Source organism: Zootermopsis nevadensis, unplaced genomic scaffold (genome assembly GCF_977971745.1).
Source record: "Zootermopsis nevadensis isolate Lab colony 2312 unplaced genomic scaffold, Znev_1.0 Znev_ptg000012l, whole genome shotgun sequence".
In the NCBI taxonomy this organism is placed as follows: Eukaryota; Metazoa; Arthropoda; class Insecta; order Blattodea; family Termopsidae; genus Zootermopsis; species Zootermopsis nevadensis.
This window is the reverse complement of record NW_028259144.1, coordinates 2,939,708-2,964,225: the sequence shown is the minus strand read 5'-3', so window position 1 is coordinate 2,964,225 and position 24,518 is coordinate 2,939,708. Positions and strand designations below refer to the sequence as shown.

Sequence of the window (24,518 nt, the reverse complement as noted above, 5' to 3'; positions counted from 1 at the left end):
TTTATAGCAGGTTACGCCTAATCACATATAATATATAATTGAAGACAATGAAGTATACAGCAGCTGCGGTAGCAGATAATCGAGTGATGTCAGAAAGCGATGGTCTTTGATGAGTGGAATAATTGGGAGAGGACCGAAGAGTTGTGAAGAAGATAAAATTATCTAATACTCTCTGCAGTGCTCATTTTTCTAGTGATCTGTAGTGTAGTGAAATCGACTTTCCTGTGTCACATACCGTGGTGATATTTTATTTGGAGTGTACTGTACGCGGCCTGCTGCCGTCTCTTCCAGAAAACTTCTGGTAAGTGACTTGCTCCGAGGTTCCAATTCACAAAGTTCAGCGGCCAAAAACTATGGAACGCAGTATACCGGCTGGAGTTTGTGTCAGCCCTCAACCCTAGATGACACTACTACCCCTGTCCAACAACGACCATGCACGAGTCACCCTTGTCAGGAAATTTAACAAGACAGAGGAGATGAATGGGTTGACAGTAGCAAAACCTCTGCGTGGCTCTGACATCAAATCAGAATCGAGTACATGATCTCCAGACTCCAAGCAAACTTCTCATTTTCCATTCTTTACGGTGCCACGTCCAGACCCAAAAAGTTGTTCACAGTGCGAGATTCCTTCAACCATTAGACTAGTACAGGGGATGGCAATACAGGGTCTCGCGGGTCAGAGTTCATAATCATAAACTAGAGAGCTGACCACTGCACAGTTCAGACTCAGAAGGAAACCGCCATGTTCACCGACGCGCTAAGTCTTTATACAAGTGAAACATTTTAGGTACCTAAGTGTGAACTTCACGAAGGGGTGTGGCTATATCTCTGTATGTAACTACGACAGCTAATAGGCCCATATGTGCTCATGAAGACACAAGAGTGAAAACGAGTTAGTGCTGTTATGTACAACGCAAACATGTCGAGAGGTTAAAGGTCAAAGCTGTATTTGAAACGACAAATAACACGCACTTGGTTTTCTATCTTTGTGGTTCTGTACAACCCTGTTCTGCTCCTAATAATAAAATTGTGCTATTTCAAGTCCAGGGTTCGTAGCCAGGGAAGCGTATAATCCGTCGAATTAGACAAGCTTCGTTTAAACAGAGGGAAAGCCGAGGACCTGGGCTGTCCAATGTTGTGAGTTTGCGGTATCGATGTCCAGCAAGAGTGGCGTATAGGTCAAATAGTCTCGGGTATTATATTCGGTTACAGAAACTCCTGCTATTCCTATTTTGTTTCGTTCTACTCATATCAAATTAGAGCTTTCTACCGACTTTTAACTAACTACAAGAAACAGAGTTATTTCTGAAAGCTGGTAGTCGCCCATCTAAAGTTTATTACGTGTAAGAGCCCGCCACCGGTCTCTATCCAGAGCCAGATGAATCCAGTTCATATCTTCATACCATATTCCTGCAAGACCGATTTAAATGTTGTTCTCATATTTACGTATAGGTCTACAACTTTGTACTGAACTCATTAAAATGTGTTTGCAAAGAAATATACCTGTCACAAGGAGGGAAAAAATGACATCTTACTATCAACAAGTCTGCGTAGACTGCTTTAATGGACTTCTTAAGACGGAATGGGAGACAAACAAGCAAACGAATAACAAGATAAATAAGGAAAAAGTAAAAACTTAAGAAATAACCTATAAATTTGCACTCACTCAAAGTGGGGTGCACATATACAGCATGAACTTTTGGCTTGTGATCACAAACATATGAAGTATCCTACTCATTGGAACAATTTTAACTTGTAACTTAAACTCAAAGCCGAATAATGTCACGTCTTTTAGATTTCCGTTATATACAGGTCCTGAATCCGGTTTAACTCAGAATAACCACTGACTACATACTGGATGACCTGGGTTCGATTCCTAATACGGGCGGAGATTTATCTCTTCGCCACTGTGTCCAGAACGGCGCTGGGGCTTACCCAGGAACCTGTTCAATGGGTACGGGGTTCTTTACCCGGCCGTAAAGCTCACTGTTAACTTCTATCTACTATTATGGTGAATAACGCGTGGAGATGTTCCTCAGCAGAAAGACTTCAGCCATGTTGAAAGTTTGTCATGCGGTGAGTAAATGTTAGGTCGTGGGAAAACGGACGTCACATAAGTCTGTATTTCACTGAAATGACGTCAGTGTACTAGAGAGTTTCTTCAAGCAGAAAACTCGCTTCTTCCAGAACATGGGAAAATGGTCTCTGGATACTACATGGTCTCAAAGGATACGGAGTGGTCACTAGCCCATCGCCCTGTGAATCAGATCGTAATCACCAATTTCTCACGCAAAACAAACTGCTTCCTATTTCGTATTTTCAATACGTAAATGTGTCGTCAGTAATACTGCACTGAAGTACACATCATGTCTCATTTGACAACTACGCAAAAGTCACTGGTACGAAAATTAATAGCGTCGCTTCCAGAAAAGTTTGTTTTAATATGTGACGAGTAATACGCGCTCGAAAAATATCATTATCTGTGCAGAACATCTGAATTAACCCTTTCGATGCTACGCAGATTTCTTCCTCGTAAGAAATACAGGCTACTACTCTGAACACTTTTGTGGCGAGTGATGATATAAGTATAAATAAGAAAGAGTCGGAGGCTGGGCTGATGGTCTACAACCCGCCCATTTCCCCCTCTTTGTAATTTATTACCCTTTTTCATCTCCCCCATGGTTTAATTCCAATACCCTTAAAACACTTCTATTATATCCAGACCATTTCGACGATACTTCATTGATGACACTATACAGTGGCTAATGATCTGATGATTAAAGAAAATGAACGGATGAATGACGGAGAATATGGGTTGAAGCGGTCATGACCTACTTTAAGGCAATATCCCAAGAAAATCCACGGAAATTCTCAGCCACGAAAGCAGATCCCCGAGCAAAGATTTGAACCCAGGAACTCACGAACACGAAGCATAAAGTCATCTACTCAGCCACTTCGATTCAGTAGTTGGATTTTGTGAATGCGGTGCTGACTCTTAAGATTCCATAAACTGAAGGTCTTTCTTGACAACCTAAGCGACTATCAGCATTTAAAGGAAGAGGAAAACCGTGAGCTGTGGAGTCAGTAACAGGATCAGAACGACGCTGACTGTTGTCAAATGCATCCTGCACATTTCCACTGTCCTCACACAAAGGGCAAGACTCATTCCACGTTTAACCTCCTTGGCAATTTCCTTATGCAATTTCTTTTTCGTTTGTCTCCTTCTGACATTTGATGGCACAGAGCTGTGTAATATTTATCTTTCGAGCGGAATAAGATTGCTTTTATACATTTTAATGAGACGACACTCACCTACAGGTATCCGCGTCACCGCTCCTTGCGTTTATCCGCCGTTCCATCTTCACCTCAATTAAACAAAGACAGGGGCTTTGCTGGCCTCACTCACCATTTAATATTACAAGAAGTAAACCAAAACCTTGTAGTTTCTGTTCCCACTAACTTCGAACCCAATATTCTGGGGTCACATTTCGGAACATTGTTTTACGGTGAGGGGTTATTAGCCCTATCACAGCCCCCCCCCCCCCCAATCCTAAGAAGTAGGGACACTCCTTGACGGTCGTAAGCGAATTAAAAAGCACGAATCGAATGAGACGTACATACACCATTTTTTAGATACACACGTAACATATTGAAGGAAAAGAAATCTGTTGTTTGGTATAGAAGAGCTGAAATTCTTAAGCACATCCACAACAGTAACAAGCAGAAGCTTTGAAAGTAAGACAAGACGCTTCTAAGAGAAACTGTGTATCTGGAAGGCAGTAAAGCGAAAAGGCCACTCACTGTTGCATATGGATCCCCACGAAATCTCCCGCGTGCTTCTAATCCAGACGCTTCTAACCGGAGTGCGGAGGATTGTTTCTAATCTTTGATTCACACAGGAGCACACCCCGTTTCTTTCTGTTTGTGAGTATAAATTGCTCTCATTTCTCCTGCCATTTATACAAGAGACTGTGGTGTAATGCTGCCTTTAATCTTACACAGTCCGAGGCATCACATGATTGCAACACGACCTTAAAGCGGACGTAGCTCGACGTTTCCCCTTTATATCACAGTTGCAACTTTTTATATGATCTGCTGTTCTACCCTTAGAGTGCAGCGATGCCTTCGTTTGTTTCTCAGAATACACATCATTACGAAGGGATGATAGGCCTTTATATCTTTCCGGTAGGAAGCGAATTCTTAAATTATATCTGCATGACCTCCCCTCTTTAACATTTCTTTGCTAACGACAAGACATATCGCTTAGAAATACGACTGCTCGCTCTGATGTTTCTTAAGTTTACTTATTTCGGTTAAACACATTTTTATGTTCTATATTATAGTCTTACCATAATTTAAAATCCTGTTTTAGTTACTATGGATTCAAAGGAGGAAACATTTGCGTTATAAGTTTCAAACGGATGATCATATTAAAAGGCAGAAAATAATATTGTACTTTAACACATGAACCCACAAAAATGTCATTTTATTAAATTAGGTTAAACGGCCTACTGACGCAATTATTAAATTATAACTTCAGTACATCACTCGCTGACTGTCTGACTAGCCAACAATACACAGACTCCTCACCCGGCATTAGAGTCAGCGTACTCAGCCGATAACGGGACTCGATTGTTATGAATTCTGATGGTTCATCACCGCCTTAAAAAATGCCCACCCCTGGACCCTATCCTACATCAGCTTAGTTCACACCTCTAAGATTCATTTTGATCCCATCCTCCTATCCACTCATACGGTTCCATATTCCACCAAAAAAGTATTGTTTATCAGCTCATGATACGTAACCAAGAGGCAGATTGAAGAGTAAAATGGGAAGAACAGAAAACAGTACAAGAGGAAGGAAGAAAGGTTTTCGATTAAGAAGCAGATGAGGAAGTGAAACAGCAGGGAGAGGCAAGAGGAAAATTTGAATAAAAACAAGAAGCAGAGGGAAATGGGAGGAAGATAAAATGCTTATAATATCTTATCCGCCACGGTGGTCTAGCGGTTAGAACGCTGGCCTTGTAATCCTGGGGTCTCGGGTCCGATTCCCGGCGGTGCCCGAATTTATAACTTGTGTTGGGCAAGGCCGTGGTCTAGGCAACACGGAGTTTTCCTCCGGGCATCCCAACAATTACTCCATTCACACACAGAAGAAGGCAATGGCAAACCACTTCTGGATCATCTGCCAAGAACGTATATGAACAGGTCCCAGTCCGAGAAAAGGATGGAAGGATCCTGTTCATATGGACCTGTCGTAAGACAGAACACTAAATAATAATAAGATGAGGTGGTCTAGCGGTTAGAACGCTGGCCTTGTAATCCTGGGGTCTCGGGTTCGATTCCCGGCGGTGCCCGAATTTATAACTTGTGTTGGGCAAGGCCGTGGTCTAGGCAACACGGAGTTTTCCTCCGTGGCATCCCAACAATTACTCCATTCACACACAGAAGAAGGCAATGGCAAACCACTTCTGGATCATCTGCCAAGAACGTATATGAACAGGTCCCAGTCCGAGAAAAGGATGGAAGGATCCTGTTCATATGGACCTGTCGTCAGACAGAACACTAAATAATAATAAGATGAGGTGGTCTAGCGGTTAGAACGCTGGCCTTGTAATCCTGGGGTCTCGGGTTCGATTCCCGGCGGTGCCCGAATTTATAACTTGTGTTGGGCAAGGCCGTGGTCTAGGCAACACCCTCCGGGGGCTTCCCCGGTTTCTCACACACAGAAGAAGGCAATGGCAAACCACTTCTGGATCATCTGCCAAGAACGTATATGAACAGGTCCCAGTCCGAGAAAAGGATGGAAGGATCCTGTTCATATGGACCTGTCGTCAGACAGAACACTAAATAATAATAAGATGAGGTGGTCTAGCGGTTAGAACGCTGGCCTTGTAATCCTGGGGTCTCGGGTTCGATTCCCGGCGGTGCCCGAATTTATAACTTGTGTTGGGCAAGGCCGTGGTCTAGGCAACACGGAGTTTTCCTCCGTGGCATCCCAACAATTACTCCATTCACACACAGAAGAAAACCACTTCTGGATCATCTGCCAAGAACGTATATGAACAGGTCCCAGTCCGAGAAAAGGATGGAAGGATCCTGTTCATATGGACCTGTCGTCAGACAGAACACTAAATATAATAAATATCTTACATTTTAACTATGCTTACCCCTGACTATTCTGGTCTGGAAAAGCTAACGACGGAGTCTGCAAAATTAAAATTTTACGTACAAGAACTTCAAAGTCTCAAGACGTGTACTTATCCCGCTCTTACAGTAGGTCCCACGGTGTTTCTTAGCAAGTGACTTCAGAAGCAACTAGAGTTTAATTCGACAATGGGGCTTCAATTAGGCAACCTCTGTATACACGAATTAATTGAACTACCCCCCCCCCTCCCAGCACCGCAAACTCTTGATGGAACAGTGTAAAGGAGTTGTAATTGAGATGGCTACCTAGTGCGTGTGTGTAGTTTCAGTAACAAGGGATTTTCGATGGCCCAAGTTTCAACCACAAACTATACCGTTCACAATTACACGCATTGTCCCTCCTTGGCCCCGTGCGGCATTAATAGACGGCTTACTTTCAGTGTTACCGCTCGTAACAAGCAAAAGTTCCCGTTTATGATTTAACGCTGGAATGTAACGCCTGTGGTGAGATTTCAGGTTCTCACGTGGGCGAGTATAAAGATGAGTATCTTCTCGGATCTTTCGCCATACTATTCCATTGCATACTCCGTATTTACGTCATTAATCAAAATGTAATTGACTCTAGATACCTGCTGGCAACACCAAATGAGGCGGATCGCCTTGACGGAGCGACTACTTCTCCGACACGTTTGTGTTACGCGGCAGTCTAACTTGCAGGCGTTTACAGAACAACAGACGGACCTCATTATCAACAATGAACACTGACTGGGCTATCCATTCAGGCTTTAAATAAGTGTAACAATGGTATTACAAATATAATTATAATGCCACTTCAGATGAGTTCGCAACTCTCTTTATACGGAAATGCATAGGATGATCTGTAATCATGTTTCCTTTCGTAACAGTTGGTTAGTCTGTACCGTATTTACTAACGAAGTGTCAGGTGAAATTGTTATCTTACATCGTCGAGTAACATTCGAGAATTAAAATGCACAGTGAACAGACAGGACACGCATACAAGCGGTCGTTATGAATTTCAAGAGAATATTCCAGAATTCGCTTGAAAGAGTGGTTATTACTCCTGCTTCGCATTCGGGAGGCTCCAGGTTCAAATCTCGGCCTGCTGACAGGCTGTCCTGACAGGTTTGTGATTGTTTTCCTCAGTACCTTCGAGATAATACTTTGGGTCACACGTTTATTCCGAATATATACACTGTCCAAAAAAAAAAAATCATCGTAACGAAACACGTAAAGCGCAGACCTCACAAAAGCTCACAGCATTTAATTGAAACTTTTTTTTCATACGTCGAATTAAAAACAAATACAAGCGAAATAGTTTCTAACTCTTTGAATTGCAATGCGTAGTCAATTAGCTTTTAGAAAAAAGACAAATTGTAACTAAAATAAATTAACATCAAAGCCGATGAACACGCAAAATAGGAATACATAAAATGTGTATACCGCATCTGAGTTCAACATTCAAAGTCTTGTGACATACATTTCATTGTAAATGTCGCGTACAAAGACAACGGGAGCCATCTCTCTTCCTCCTGCTTTAACGTGCACACATTTCCAGGTGTACTGCATATTTAAAGGTTGATATTACTGCTCCGTACATCTCATGGGAACACCGTGTGTGTACCTGCTTTACGAATATACGAACTTCAATGCATCCATTACGTGACTGTTAGTCTACTGATGCCCAGAGAACAAAGATTCAAACCGACAGGTATTTTAACAACATTTTGTTCAAAAGGTAACAGCGCCGGTCTCATGCTACCATGTCAGGTGCAAGGGATTAATTAAGAAGCTGTGCTCTTGCATTTTGTTACGTAGGCAAGCTGGAAATACCAAGAGATCAATAAATCTTTACCTTGCGGCCACTGGGTGATAAATAAGTGTTTATCGGAATATGGGACAGCATTTAAATACGTACCATAGTGATATTTAGTGCATTCAAATTCTCCACCCACAGCCCACAAGTGTCCTACTTGTCTTCATGTTTGTGTCTATGACGATTTCTGACGATGGTTCATTAACTGAGCGTATATTTTAATATGCACAAACACGAACCAAGAGCCAAGTCAGAGAATACGTGGAGCCTCATCCCTACTCCCCCTTCACGCAACTGCTCCAAGTAACAGAAATATCTGTTCCTTTAGCTAAATTCGTTTATACGTTCATGTTGGATGAAGTGGGTATTAAGAGCAGAAGTTATACTTTGCAACTAAACTCAGACACGTCTACCGCTTCGTAATATTGTTATGCTATACAACCGCTGAGTTATTCAGCCTACAAACACTAGATCTCTTCATTACAAATACGTTTCCCTCGTATATCTATGTTAACTTTAAAGTCTGCAAATGGTTAGATTATCGTGTCAAGAGATGGAACAATTTGTTTTCTTTTCACTTATTAATGTCTCATACTACAGGGAATTAGGTTTGGTTTCAAAGCGATGTATCTCATTTATGCCACGGAAAAAGTTAATACGTAGTTATAACTCATCATTGTTACGACGTGATGTCCACATAAAATCAGGGGGAAACGAATAAATTTAACAAACCTAATCTTTGAACACAAATTTTATCAAGACTAATTCTACAGCTTTAGAGATTATTCCAACCTATTCTGACGTTTTATACGTCATCAAATCTCTTTTAATCTCATGCATAAGTTGAAATCTACTTCTACGTCCCTCCGTCTCTTTCTCTGCATTTGAAAGTGCATCTCGACAGTTTCATTGCCTTGTTATCTTCTTACAAAATACAGCACTGAGTAGACCCCCCCCCCCCCTGCCATCACTCAAAGGCCGAGACTGCAGAACATGAGCTAACATTATTAATATAGCAAACAAGGAAGTATGTAAAACAGACTGCAGATGGCAACACCAATTATACTTAGTTACGAAAGGCCCTCGTAGTTTTGCTCAAGTATCTCCACTAGGATTTCCATTTCCCGCAGTTCATTGCACGCCTACAGTCAAGTTTTACAGGGTTGTTAAAGAAGAACTACAGATTACCCTACACCAAGTTTCCCTCTTATGCCTAACGTAACCTAACTCTCCAACTAATTACTTTTCTAAGTTTAAGTACGGTCTTACACGTTGTTGTTTCAATGTGCTACTATGTTCAGAAGTTTGATATATAATATGAGGGTATTATCTTCGTTGTTATTTCTCATTAAAGAGAAAGGATCCGACGTTTCAGTAAACATTAGTTAATTAATGTTTTCCTTAATCATCTGCCTGCTGGACATTCTAGACCAGCTGTTCTCAAGCAAACGTTATTATAAGGAAAACAACAAAAATTACAATCTAAATGTTTGCCAACAACACAAATTTATAGTGAAACTTGTTTAAATAAAATGATAACTCAATAAGCGTTACATTTTTCACAGACAGACTCTACAATTCCAACACCATATTTTGTAGAATTATCACTAGAAATTCTTACGTCACTGAACTGAAACTTGCAGTCTACAAAAGGAATCCTTACACCGAGCCTACGCTTCCAGGTTATAATCTCTGACATCAAAGAGCTAGAGAAAGAAATGAGTAATAATGGATGTGATTATGCAGGCATATGGCAACACCATTTTAACGCAAACGAGCATTTCGGTGCGGGGAGGGGGACTATGACAAAACGTGATGAAAACAATACAAAACAATAGCAGTTCGTTTGACATCTCGTAGCACAGAGTCTACTGTTGCGCTGCCTGACTCTCAAACAGCTACTTTTGACAGCGGAAAAACTAAAAAAAAATTAATATTTAAAAACGCCGATGTAATGATGGCGAAGATGCAATGACAAGTTTCTCATTGACATGTTCAAAGAAACCACAATGAGAAATGTTCATCAACAAATAACACTGTAAAATGCATTCCAAGAATTTACCCTTTTCCCCTCAAAATCTGAGGAAGACTTCAACCCTACTGAAAATTGGTAGAATAAAACGATGTTTAATTTCAGAAACGTACACCATACTTTGTAACGATTACTTGGAATAGCCCGACTTTTAAAGCAACCGCTTTAAAATTTCAGGAAAACGTCGAATTTATTTGTATTATATTTTGCACTTCTATAAGTTTTGATCCACTGTGACACAACGCAATTACACTTAGCGAACCATAGTATGAAGATGGCTTGTAAATATTTTTATCGACCAACATGGAAAAGAGAAAATGTCCTACCTGCTACCTGCAGGAGCTGCAGCTTCAGAGATCGTATCTCGGCCGTCAGCCTCTCAACTTCAGCCTTATTCTCATCTTCCCTCTGCTGCAACAGCTGGATGTACGAGTTGACAGATTGCGACTGCTGCTGTTGAGATAACTGTTGCAGCTGAGACTGGAACTGTCCCACCGAGGAGCCTGTGACAGAACAAAGGAATTTTAACACCCGGATGCAAAAGTTGACAGATTGTGGTTCTCGCCCTTGAGATAATTTTTGCTGCAGCTGAGACTGGAACTGTCTCAATGGCAATCATGAAGCAGAAGATAACATTCGCAACACTGACGTCACAGTCATTTGTACAATCTACTACCATCAACGCCTAGGTCTTCCCAGTTGTTTCTTTCCAGGAATTATTTTCTGAATTAATTTCTCCACAAAATAATGAGAATTTTCCTCCCACCAGACCACCCCAACGGTTCTCTAGGAACACCAAATATGTATTAATTACTATGACGTTTTATGAAAAGATCAAAATGTTACCCCGCACAAATATTAAATGACATGTAAGACTTGAGGTTCTCACAGCGGTGAGTATGAAGATTTCTGTCTTCTGGGTTGAATTCATCGCCCTGATGACGGAGGCAGTATGACCTCTGAAACGTTGGTTAACATCGACCAGACTACACAGCGCAACAACCCAGAAGACGGAAATCTTCAAAATGTATTTAAACCATCAGGCGTTCAATAAACACAAGAGAATCTGACAATGACTGTCTTCTGGAATGTTGCGCTGTGTAGTCTGGTCGATGTTAACCAACGTTTCTGAGGTCATACTGCCTCCGTCATCAGGGCGATGAATATTCATCGACCAGACTACACGGCGCAACAACCCAGAAGACAGAAATCTTCATTAAATGACATACAGTACAATTATATATATATATATATATATATATAACGCTAACCCAATTAAAAATAACGATCTGACTGGAAGATTCTTCTTCTTCCAACTTATCTGAGAGTTAATCGTCCAAATAAAAAGTAGAAACTGGAATCTGCACCGTGAGTCTAACGAGGATGTGAGAGAATTAACTGAATTTTGCGGATTAACAACTCTACTCACGAGGCACGTGGTGTTCAGAATACACAAATAGCCATGCCATCTGTCCAAGTGTCTGTCTGTCTGTCTGTCTGTCTGTTGCCTAGAGTGACAGAGGGTGTTACAACCTGTGGAGTCTAGGCGTGATCACACAGTGCGTCACAGGATTATACAATGCCGTCAGATAGTGACTACGTGAACTAGAACAATAATGGCATAAGGCATAATGATATTTCCGTCACAACAAAAGTCGCGCTTGTAACTGGCCATGCCCACTGTCTCCTACCACTCCGTAATATCTTATTCTTCAAGAACTGAGTGCCTTGGCGCCCACTCCAAGGTACACAAATTAAATAGCTATTTCCATCTACATCTAAGTCTTCCTACATCTCTGTTTCCTCCTAATGAATACGTGCATATTATTTTAGGGACTTCTCCATTTGGAGAAGATGGAATGTTAAAATAGTGTAGTTGCGTCATATTGTGATTTATTAAATTAAAATTAGATTATTTGGTTATTCCGTCAAATCACAGTAATAAACCTTGATCGGATACGGTAATACTTCTGGATCACCTCCAGACACAACTGTGTTGTCTACTATTTCATCTCTGACCGATGTAAACATCAAAAGCATCACTTCAAACAATAAAGTTGATCCATTATATGAAAATATCTGGACACGACCTCCAAAAAAACTACACTACGAAATATTGTAAATAATTGTAATTGAGTTTTAAATTTAATATAATTTTACACCTGATGATGGTTTAATAAAACCGAAACATGTTGTAACTGTTCCAATTGTAAATCGATTATTCGATATGGAACACAGAATGATATTTTAATTATTTTAATTATCTTATTTTAAATACATTGTGATTTGACGGAATAACCAAATAATCTAATTTTAATGGAATGTTAAAGAAAATACCTGGAGATATCTGCTCAAAGACCTAGGTGTAGATCAAAGTAAACACAAAAGATGGGTGACAAATGGAAAATAATGGTGAAGCCTGGATTCACACGATTCAGTAATAGGACCCGGACCCAGACGCACGCTTCTGTAAACATGGTGATGTGACAGTTCCTTAGAATAGGCCACGATCTCTTCCTTTCAGTGTAATTTTCAATTCATAAGCGTCAGTTATGGTTTTTACAGCTAATAAAGTTAATAATACACATAGTCCAGTAACGTGTCTCTCACTACTTTACATGGCGATGCTAAACAACACGTCAGTCAGACATTCTGTCTGTGCTGTCAATAAATTTCGCAGCAACCCGCCATACGTTAGTGTCAGTCGGTGTTGCCGGAGTGACGTGTCAAAGAGCATCAATAGTAAAGATGTCTCGCCATTTTGTTATTTCTGTACTCAGGGTAAACAGACAGCACTGGGGAGCAAGTATTCAAAATCTGCATACAGTAATTGCGTACTTCCGCAACTACAGCGCCATCTATTAGCTTGCAGTTGCACTACGAAGCGTAATGTATGCATGGCCAGGTACGGCAGTGGGAAATTTACATGCACAGGGGTGGAACTGTGAGAGGGATGGGGTGAGGGTGGAAATATAATAATACCGTCACTCTAATACGTGCATGGTGTGATATATGTGAGACACCTAACATCAAAGGGTGGCAGTGGAAAAACAACCTAAATACCACATCGAAATTACAATAGCCTAAATGTTACTACGAGGAACTGACAGAAACTGGCTTAACTGTATACAGCGAGTACCGTACGCCTACTTTGCAGCTCCCTGCCAAACGAAACAAAAAGTCATTTGTCTTGGTTTATTTAACGACACTGTCTCACGCGCATAGGTTGCATAGCGTCGAATGACAAGAATAATACGAATGAGGAATTGGTAACGACGTAGAAGGAGACAGTAGGGACTGCTTTAAACTCATACAGTTCCTGGAGTGACTGATAAAAACATGATATTTGGATTGTTACATTATTGGTTACACTGCCACATAGCGTTGTGCTTTGTTACCAACATTTCGGAATAACGCATCGATTCAACAATCGTATCACTAAAAATAGAGATCATAAGATCCTCCGAAACGTCAGTAACCACCCACAACACTATTTACCAAGATGTTTACTTAAACTATACGTAACAAAACGCTGGTAGGTTTATGTGTCATTTAACGATATTGTATCAATCGCAAATATTAAGTACCAAAGAATGAAATCATATCAGATGAGCTTCAAATGTGTTAATAAAATAATTTTCGAGGAAGCTATTTCAGGAAGAAATTAAATATAAAATTTGTATCTTATATGCGTCATGTTTGTGTTTGATTAAATATATTTATTTTGTACAGTCTATACACAAACGTTTGAAGTTTATTGGTGTTGTAAAAAAAATTATATAATATTAAAACATTTTGTTGTGTAAAATATAATGTAAAATCGTATTTAGGATTAAGAGCGCTAATATAATATAATATTTTACACAACAAAATGTTTTAATATTATATAATTTTTACAACACCAATAAACTTCAAACGTTTGTGTATAGACTGTACAAAATAAATATACTAAATATAAAAGTCTCAGTCATGAATTACTAAAAATGTTCTGTACCATGTATCGGGAAGGAAACTCACGAAAAAAATCTTAACATTATGGATACATGAAACTTGCCACGGGGTGTATCTTGTTCACCCCCAGGCCTGTCCGTGACACGTAACGAGAACTGGTCTTGCAACAAGCTGTGAAATCAATTTAAAACTTTACATGAGAGAAAGCGAGTCCACCGCCCCTTCCCTTGTGTGTCAGTATTTAAGCTGCATAAATTTAAACAGCGGCCCCCGGCTAAATCTGTGAGGCTGGAATAAACCTCATTGTAACTAACGGGAGGTATCTCAGTACGCTACTAAACTCCACACAATTGAGACTAATCTGATCTCAAACACAGTGAAGATGCATAATTAATCCCTTTAATAACGAAACGCGGAACTCTGTCGGCCCTGATCTCCATACAACACGTACTGAATCTCTGTCTACTCTAGCAATTTTGGTGTTAATTTCTGCCACAAGAATTTACCAGATGACTGAAAAAACTAAATGGATTTCACCTTTTTTTATTACCTTTATCACTTAGGGAACAATCAACTACTAAATAATGTGGTGTAATGGGTGCAAGTCCTGATTGGTATTTGGGGAGGGTCCGTGTTTCGAATCCCAAAGCGGATACCGATTACCCTGACAAAGATTCATCTTTGTTTTCTTCAGTTTCTCTAACAGAATGTTGGCACAGCACCTAAAAACTATTTTAAATACAATAAAAGTATTTAAATTTATTAAACATAAACATATTAAACACAATTTATAACTTGTGTTGGGCAAGGCCGTGGTCTAGGCAACACGGAGTTTTCCTCCGTGGGCTTCCCCGGTTTCTCCGTGGCATCCCAACAATTACTCCATTCACACACAGAAGAAGGCAATGGCAAACCACTTCTGGATCATCTGCCAAGAACGTATATGAACAGGTCCCAGTCCGAGAAAAGGATCGAAGGATCCTGTTCATATGGACCTGTCGTCAGACAGAACACTAAATAAAATAATAATAAACAGCATTAACCAAGTTATCTATGCTTTCTTTGAGGTACGGGCTGAATTATCAAATCTCAAGTGCGTGAGTGTCGTGCTGAAAGTGTACCCAGCCAAACATTTACAGAAAATTATAAAAGCGAGGCTTTAAAATACATTTCTTTCCAAATGTCAAAATACGTATTTTCACGTGGTTAGTTCTGTTTTATTATTTACTCCGATCTAACTATATTTGATAAAACTGACAGGTAGTGAGTATCGATATTTAAAACGTCATGAACAGGTGCTGATACATCGAACAAAACAAAGACATAAATCAAATATGTGACAGTAGATTAAAACTGCGGGCAACAGCATCGGTCGCGTGGTGGGGTGGGGTGGGGGGTGGGGGGAAGAGAAAAATGGTAAGCATATGTAGTCGCTGTGTGATGAAACACTGCGCATGCGCTGTGACTAGACTTATAAGAGTGACATATTGATGGACGTTCCATTGCAACGTGGATTTCTTTTATTGATGATCACAGTTTTATGTAACAACAGAAATAGAATGGGCGCTCCAATGGAGAACATACATGTTTAAAATCATACGTTTTCCCTTGGTTAAGATGTTCATTTATTTGCGAAATGCACATTAATGTTGACAAGCTGCAGAATTACAACAATTTTATTTTCTTCTATTTTGTCAAAAAATTCATACGTCATAAAATGTTTCGAATAAGAGTTCAAACCCGCAAACAGCTCCCTGTTTTACATCGTTCGGAGATGCTTCTTTCTGAGGGAGATTCACAGAGTTCGTTTTGTGCTTCAAGTAAAGTAGGAGTTACACGGCGCCAAAATAGACCAACATAAAAATGACCAGTAAATTTCTGTTGTATATCCAAGTGCAAAATTTCATAGAAATCAATTTCCATATCAGCATTCCTCAACAGCAGCTAATTCTGTAGAAACGCCATGCGGTTTTCACTATGATCCATCCCCCTCAGTCCAGACCTTTGCCATGAACCGAAACACAGCGTTAATATTGAAGTTTCTTTGTAAACGAATGGTTTAGTGGCTTCCAGTAGAATCCCTTTCTTCGTACACAGTCAGTAGCGATTTACTGACTACAAGAGCATTGTTTCCGAGACAACAAATGAGATAGATTCAGTTGCTGCAAATAAGCAACAAATCAAAATTACAATATTAAAAAGATATAACAAATTATGACAACTGATGCGAGTGTAATTCTAAAATCGGCAAAGCTTTGATTAAATAAGGCCACGTCAGTTCAACTTCTTTAACACGTGGTATAAATAAACTAACACAGTCAAAATTAGTACATGAACTCATATATAATATATATTGAGATTTTGACAGAAAGGCACTTCTGAGATGCTGAAGATATTATGTTTCGTTTTAATATATGTAAAGCTAGTTATGAGGAAATTACTTGTGCCCTTTTGGGGTAAAACTAAGGTAGCTGTTATTATTCTTGACTTGCTTATTGATTCCAGAAAATTTTATAGCTTCGGTGATATAGTTTACTGCGTAATAAAGCCATAATTGCTTAATCACGTCTATCCAGCTCATAAATTTCCAGACAACTTCCCTTCATTCACTGATTATAAGCGTGTTTACATGTCACAAGTGGAATATTTGTATCCTGTATTATTGTTTGTAATGCGGCATTGGTACACATAACCGCTTTTAGTCCAAAATCATATCCCAAAACTGCAAATGTTGAAGTTGGCTGCACTGCGGCAGTTTAACACAAACACAGCACTGTTGAAGCGTAGAGCGGATTCAATACAAAGTACACCACAGTTGTAGAGTACGAGATAATAAAACAAGAGGAATGATACTGAAGGGTATGAGAGCGTACATCCAAACAAAACCATTATCCCTCAACAACCCACACCCTTGACACTGAAGGGCTGTTCCGAATAATGACGATATTTCTTCGTGCTACAAAAAATTGCTCACATGCCGATAAACATTAAAGCCATAATTTTGGAACTGGAAATTGAAACGGTGGGCTGGGAAGGCGGTTCAGCAGGTCCTGTTAGAGGTCAACATGCTGTATGTAGGCAGATAGTCATATCAACCCAACAAAAGCTTCACATTTTACATATATATGCCAGTGGGAAACTGAAGTAACATAAGACATCTTCAGTCTAATTGCTAACACAGGACAAACGGAAAAAAAAAATTCTTTCAGCTGTAACTGGTAAGTTCTTCTGGCCTGTCATAATAAGTTCCAAGACAAAGAATCTTATAAAAATGACCAGCAAAATATCTGGAACAAATAAAGATAAAATGGGCAACTTTACAAAAGTCATGATGCTAACAGGTCACTAATTATTGTAAGATTTGAGGTTTTCACAGCGGTGAGTATGAAGATTTCTGTCTTCTGGGTTGTTGCGCTGTGTAGTCTGGTCGATGTTAACCAACGTTTCAGAGGTCATACTGCCTCCGTCATCAGGGCGATTAAAAATATGAAGATTACTGTCTTCTGGTTTGTTGCGCTGTGTAGTCTGGTCGATGTTAACCAACGTTTCGGAGGTCATACTGCCTCCGTCATCAGGGCGATGAGTATGAAGATTTCCGTCTTCTGGGTTGTTGCGCTGTGTAGTCTGGTAGATGTTTACCAACGTTTCTGAGGTCATACTGCCTCCGTCATCAGGGCGATGAGTATGAAGATTTCTGTCTTCTGGGTTGTTGCGCTGTGTAGTCTGGTAGATGTTTACCAACGTTTCGGAGGTCATACTGCCTCCGTCATCAGGGCGATGAGTATGAAGATTTCTGTCTTCTGGGTTGTTGCGCTGTGTAGTCTGGTCGATGTTAACCAACGTTTCTGAGGTCATACTGCCTCCGTCATCAGGGCGATGAGTATGAAGATTTCTGTCTTCTGGGTTGTTGCGCTGTGTAGTCTGGTCGATGTTAACCAACGTTTCAGAGGTCATACTGCCTCCGTCATCAGAGTATGAAGATTTCTGTCTTCTGGGTTGTTGCGCCGCGTAGTCTGGTCGATGTTAACCAACGTTTCTGAGGTCATACTGCCTCCGTCATCAGGGCGATGAAGATTTCTGTCTTCTGGGTTGTTGCGCTGTGTAGTCTGGTCGATGTTAACCAACGTTTCAGAGGTCATACTGCCTCCGTCATCAGGGCGATGAAGATTTCTGTCTTCTGGGTTGTTGCGCTGTGTAGTCTGGTCGATGTTAACCAACGTTTCAGAGGTCATACTGCCTCCGTCATCAGGGCGATGAATATTCATCGACCAGACTACACGGCGCAACAACCCAGAAGACAGAAATCTTCTCACTTATTATTGATACGACAGTGAAGTCGAGTGGGCTTAGACGAGTTGAGCATTTGGCAAATAAGGGTAAGATGTAGGGAAGCCTACATGAAGACTGAGAAGGTATGGAAAAACAACATTAAGATTAATTTTAGAATACATTTGTTCTGAGGTTCTAAGATTAATGTGGCCGGAGCAATATTTTTTAAACGTCTGATTTGAAATTTTAGTCGGTCGTTGGAGTACTTGAATGGGAGTACCGTCTCATCACAAGGTCTCTTCCTATACAGGACAGCACAAGACAAAACAAGATTGAAAAAATGTACTCTTTCGAGTACAATGACATTCCAAAGGTTTTTCTCAGGCCACACCACGCAGGTAATTGTAACACAAATGTCAACCGAGATCATAGTTCAAGAACGATGTATTACAGTAAATTTCTATTAATGTGATATTCGGCTACTGTTTTATAACAGTGTGTTCAGGGCGCACGGATAATGAAGGCACTTATGAAATGTCTGTAAACTACCAAACTACATGGTGCAACAACCCGGAAGGCAGCTGACTTCATGCTGGCCGCCGTGGAAACCTCAAATCGAAAAGAAAATGCTTTTATCTCGTATTAGAGAATTGCAAAGTTCAAATCTCGACACGAGCACGGGCAATATTGACTAAATACTTTCACGATTTCTCTCACTGCCTCCGATAGAATGGTGGGATAGTACCTTAAATTACATAACAACCGCATCCACCCCAGTTCTGTGTGTACAGCATGGATACACAACGGGAGATACATCCATCTTAAACAACTGCTCTATTATTACTGCAGTTCATTTCCCCCAACCCCCAACCACCACCCTTCATAATTAACCGACGGTCACAGAGGATGTACACACTCCGTCAACAAAGCGGCAGAGTGGTGACGAGAATGACTAAAACCTGTAGGGAACTCGCCTATTACGAAGACAAGTTGCAGCAAGGAACGCACTTCACTTCCGCCTGACTGATGGAACCTGGACCTTCCGAAACGTTGCTAATGGCAGAGCGCCTCTGAGCAACAGTGGCACAACTCGAATATTACTTCCAAAAATTGTCTATTCTCACTGAATTCACATTTTAATTATTACATTATTGTTTGTTGTTTTATCTACTGGACCGGCGACCCTTTGGCACGGTGAGGGTGTAGCGGACGGGAAAAATCTGATAAATATTCCGATGAAAACAATTGCTTAACGTTGTTGTTGGTGAAGGTGTGAGGCTGAGCTGATATATCAGCAGGCGCCTTGCCACTAGGCTACACATCAATCCTGAAGTCCACTTGGGTTGCAGACGAGCTGAGGGTCAAACCGTTCCATCATAACGCCGTCAAATGTGACGGCCGGAGTCACGCGAAGCCTGACAGCAATGATAGGTGCTTCTACGTACTTCTCCAGAAACTGACAGTCGCTTTGCTAATCAAGACGTTTTGAGCCTTTTATGAAATCAGAAAGTATATTGCTCTCTGTGATATTTAGCATAGATTGGTGGTGTGTATGCCTTCGATTTTGATATACTTAGATCGTTTCCCTGGTAGTTTCTTCTGTTCAAATTTGTTTAAAGATCGTGTTTCAGTGTTTGAAGACTAGACATGAACAGGTAAAAAGCCGAAAGCAGTATTACTCCTAGATAAATAACCCAATGGTTAAATATCGCAGAAATAAATTACCACAGCTCGGATTACACAAACAGGTCAACACGTATAAGTATATTCGTTTTATGCCCACTTTACTTTGCACAGACTGTACGGAAGTCACCCAGCCGGAAACCTATTTCTTTAGATCACGACCCGGGTTTAGGCTGTCCTCAGGGAGAAAGGAAACTGGCACAAAAATACTGCAGCTCTCGGTACACCGTTCCTCCATTATTAATGCTGGAAGTTTATGTGCGAAGTTCATTTCTTCCCACAAAAACCAGATTTTTTTTTATTCGAAGAAAAGAATTTATAGCAAGAGTAGAGAGCCAGAGGTTTTAGTAGCCAATATCCTTATTATACGCCAAAATCAATCTTACCGATTGTCACAACAACAACAACAACAAAAAACAACTATATCCGAAGCAGATATACCATAGTATTTTATCGCGGACACCTGAGTTTAATCCCAGGCGACGTAGAAATGAGATTCGTGGTGCACGAAGTGGCACTGAAGCAGGTTTCTCCCAGAGCTCTTAATCACCAATCCACAACCGCTCCATAATCATCTATCACCGCCCCACGACGTGTGCGATAGATCAGACCAAGTAGCACCCTCAGTCACAAGTTCGGGGACTTTGATGGTTTTCGAGTAAGGTAATTTACTTTCCATGACTACACACCTAGAGAGCTCTACTAGCCCGGTGCACCTATAAGTCTTGACCTCGGGGCAATTGCAGTACCGAAAAATTAGTATTAACATTTCAACCGGTTCAATTGACGTCATTAAATTCATAAAAGTTCAAAATTCAACGAAATAGAACATTTAACTAGTGTCGTGAACACAGTACAGGCGGAAATCATCTTGACTACATGAGCTTACCATCAGTTTCTCAAGAACGAACCTGCTCCAACTCCATGAGTTAGCTCACGTAACAATGTCTCTGGCCGTGATTCCCTAAGTTCTCAGCTGACACAAAATTGTAATCAATTAAACTGTTAGAAATCCATACTCCAGATAAATTCTGACTCCGCCAGACGCCACCATGCCCCCCGTTTTTATTTCTTGCTATCAAAGTCGCCATTGTCAGAACTTAATTTCAGTTTTGTCCGCATCGCACGAACGACGCACTCGGACACTCGAGCACGAAAGACAAGGGACAGACTTTTTCTTTCTGTCAGTCGATAGTGGAGTCACGGCACTGCACGTGCATTTTCTCTGCACGCCACTGCACAAGCAGTACGAGCAGTCTCATAACCCACTCTTGTTCCGCCGTGCAGCCTGCATCCCTCCCTCACCCCGTATTGATCTGCCGACATCACAACCCGGTCAGAAGGTGGCTGGTCGGTCTACCTACCAGAACCCATCTAGCAGCGAGCTGCCTGCAGATCGCTAGACGCCGGTTCGACTCCAAGCACCGCACGTCTTATATTTCCGCCCGAAGAGAGAAAAATGAATCAAATTTAATACTGGAATACGCATTAGACTGAGACAACACAGCGCCTGTGAGTTTATAGTGAGAAACAGGCAGTTAAGTGCAAAGACACGCATCTCCTGATAAAAGCACGGTTATCTTAAAAATTTGCGAAGGATCATCACTCGAAATGGAAAATACAAAGGTTCTTCCTGACAGACAGGCTGATCAACTTAAACACACAACATATTTCCTCATTTAGGAGCGGTGTCGCGCGACAAACGTGTGTCATTCTTGTTCTCACTCTCGCTTCATCACACACACTATCCCCTAAAGGGAATTTTTAGTGAACTGTAAAACACTTAATTAAATTATTGTGACGCATTGCGCTCCCCGCCCTCACCCCACCCCTTTCCATTTCCCGCTCTCAGTAAGCTATGTTCCCCATCATTTCTACTCCATTCAAAAGGAAACAGAAAAGAGGGAAGGCGGGGGTGGGGGGAGGTAGAGGGTAGATAAAGAACATAAAAATGAACGCAGCCACCGAGCCTTCTCATTTTAACTTCACCCCCTATTACTACGCATCCTCCACCCCCCCCCCCCCATTATCGTACATGGACAAACTAAAGTCAGGAGTAATTCCGCCTCATGCCGTCTCTTTTGATATTCAAGTACAAATTGTAACGCTACAGAACCCCGATCAAAATTAAGGTACGCAGTACGAACATCAATATCCTCCTCTCCGTGCATTCTATTATATGCCGTGTCCATCTCATTCACCTTGACTTAATCTCCCCAAAAACATTACTTGATAAGTACGAATTATAAGTTCCTCTGCTGCGTAACTTTCACTATTTTTATATTACTGTCCCTTCTTCTCAATTCAAGTGCTTTGATCAGAACTTTGGCATTGTTCATGTGATGGGCCAAGTTTGACACCCATACAATACAAGATTTAAACTTGGAGTGTTCTATACTTGGATGTCTACGTTATTAAAAATAATATGAAAAGCACATAAAATCGATACATGTTTGCAACACAGTTCGAAACGGTAAAATATATCATTTAAGGGGGTGGGGGGTGAAAAGGATGCACATGGAGACGAGGGCAAAACTTTCTAACTTCCAGCATTTGTCTCAGGAACATACCGCAACACACAAATAACACGTCTAACCTTACGCATGTCTTACAAATTGTTAGTAAGCTCTTAACCTCGTCACAGCTCAGGGAATGCCACGGTTTTACGTCCATCTGCCACTGTAACAAATATCTGTCCTTCATCTGTCGTTTGCATTCCTCTGTTTCCACCAATCCTGTTCCAGTTCCGCTTCAGGCTTCGCTACTGGTTCTCGTGAGATCCGTCTTATATTTCTACATACATACATGTTCTCTCCTTTGTCTCTAACTCCACGTTTCTCTGTGTATTATCGCAGACGGAATTAATTTCGTTGAGTATCAGGTGCGGAATATTTCTCTTGCAACGTGTTTATATTCAGAAATTCGAAACATAAACTCATGTTCCTAAACATTATACAGGAAAGGAAATGTTGCATATTTAAATGCGAGATTTTAAATTATTCTAAAGATCTTGCGACGTACTTATTTCCGGCAGGTGGGATATACAGTTACCATTGGACTTTAAAAGGGTTAATTTGAATATACATGTGACAGCAAGAGAAAATAATCACCTTACCATGCGCAAGAACAAACGAAGTCAGTCCTTTAATGTTGATATTCAATATTAATTAATTACTACATAATTCTCCACGGTTTTTCTGAGGCCAAGACAGTTTCGAACTTAGCAAAGACACGCAGCTGAAAATGTAAAAGCTGTGTATAATTCCACCGATGAAAAAGGATGTATGTTGCAGAAATCCTTTCTAATTAACACGATCCATCGTGAAATATAGCGAAGGCAGACAAAGGTTTAAAAACCGTACTAATTATAGATTGCTATTTCTTAAACACAGTGATATTTCATTTTATTCTCTTTACGAATTAGTAAAAACATCCCATCTGATATTCTTCATCCTTGCAATTACTTTGATCAAGGCACTTCCTTATCAGATATCTCAGTTACACGTGACGTCATTTTTGCCTAATTAAAAAATACTGAAGCTTTCCAAAGAATTAGGGGAACCCTAGGAAAGTACGTACACAAAACGAAATAATAATGAAGAGAAATGTAAAGAATAAGTAAAAGGAAAATATACAGAAAAATACAGCACAAAAGACAACAATTACGAAAGGATCGCCATGTATCTAACCGCTTTATTTGTTCCTGTATTGCAGCCAGGTATATGGAAGCGATTGGTAAAAATATTAAATTTAGTTTCAGCAGAGAAATTAATACAATTAATCTTGATTTAAATAACGCTGGATCCTCTAAAGAAGTACTGGCGTGAACCACTACAGTAGCCAGGAATCGAACTCGGGAATTTTGTTATCGTGTGGCCACAGTTCGGCTTGAAGCATTGTGCTACACTCAGAGCGTTTCGGGGACCATTCACAAAGGCAGGGCACTCTCTCTACTCTACAGCTGAGTGTTTGGTATTAGAGAGCCAGCTCGGGCAGCGGACAATCCGATTGTAACGCCAGCAACATAGGCTATATGCGACACAGTGATGTGGGAGAAGTTGCCGCAGTGCATTCGACTTAGGAGACCGGGTAAACAGGAGGCTAGTTTAGTACCTTACTTTCTGCAGTAGAATGCCAAACGGGCCCATTGCTTGAGCAACAAACCATGAAGGTGTATAGAGACGTGAAGGTAATTTTATAGTCATTATAAACAAACAGGATAAATGTTCGATGTCTTCGATTTCTTTTGTTACGCACTCCTGCACAATACATTAAAGTCTCTTATCCTAGTCTTTCCTTCAATATGTGCAGGGCATTAACCGACTAAGAGCCAAATTCTTATTTGACTGTATACAGCATTTTCAAAAACATTATAATGGAGAGCAGTCTTGTGGGCCATCATGGGACTTTTGAAAACACAATAATGACCCTTAGGTTTCCATAAAAGCCAAATGTTTTCTTCGCCAATAACTTCCCGAGGACTGTGTTCCTCGGAGTTTGTCATGAACATCAATATATTAGTGAATTGTCAGCTTCACACTTCATTTACGTTAGACAAAAAAGAAGAATCCATGTTCAACAAATGGTTAAAAATTACATATT

At 40.5% G+C, this 24,518-nt stretch overlaps 1 protein-coding gene across 2 annotated transcripts in view; it reads right to left on the bottom strand.

Annotated features, from left to right (window-relative positions):
* Csgalnact (Chondroitin sulfate N-acetylgalactosaminyltransferase) overlaps positions 1 to 24,518 on the bottom strand; it is a 157,215-nt gene that overhangs the window by 28,687 nt on the left and 104,010 nt on the right. For both annotated transcript variants that reach the window (XM_022082295.2, XM_022082297.2), the window contains exon 5: positions 10,340 to 10,516. In XM_022082295.2, the coding sequence (XP_021937987.1) occupies positions 10,340 to 10,516 (177 nt within the window). The remainder of the gene's footprint in view (positions 1 to 10,339; positions 10,517 to 24,518) is intronic.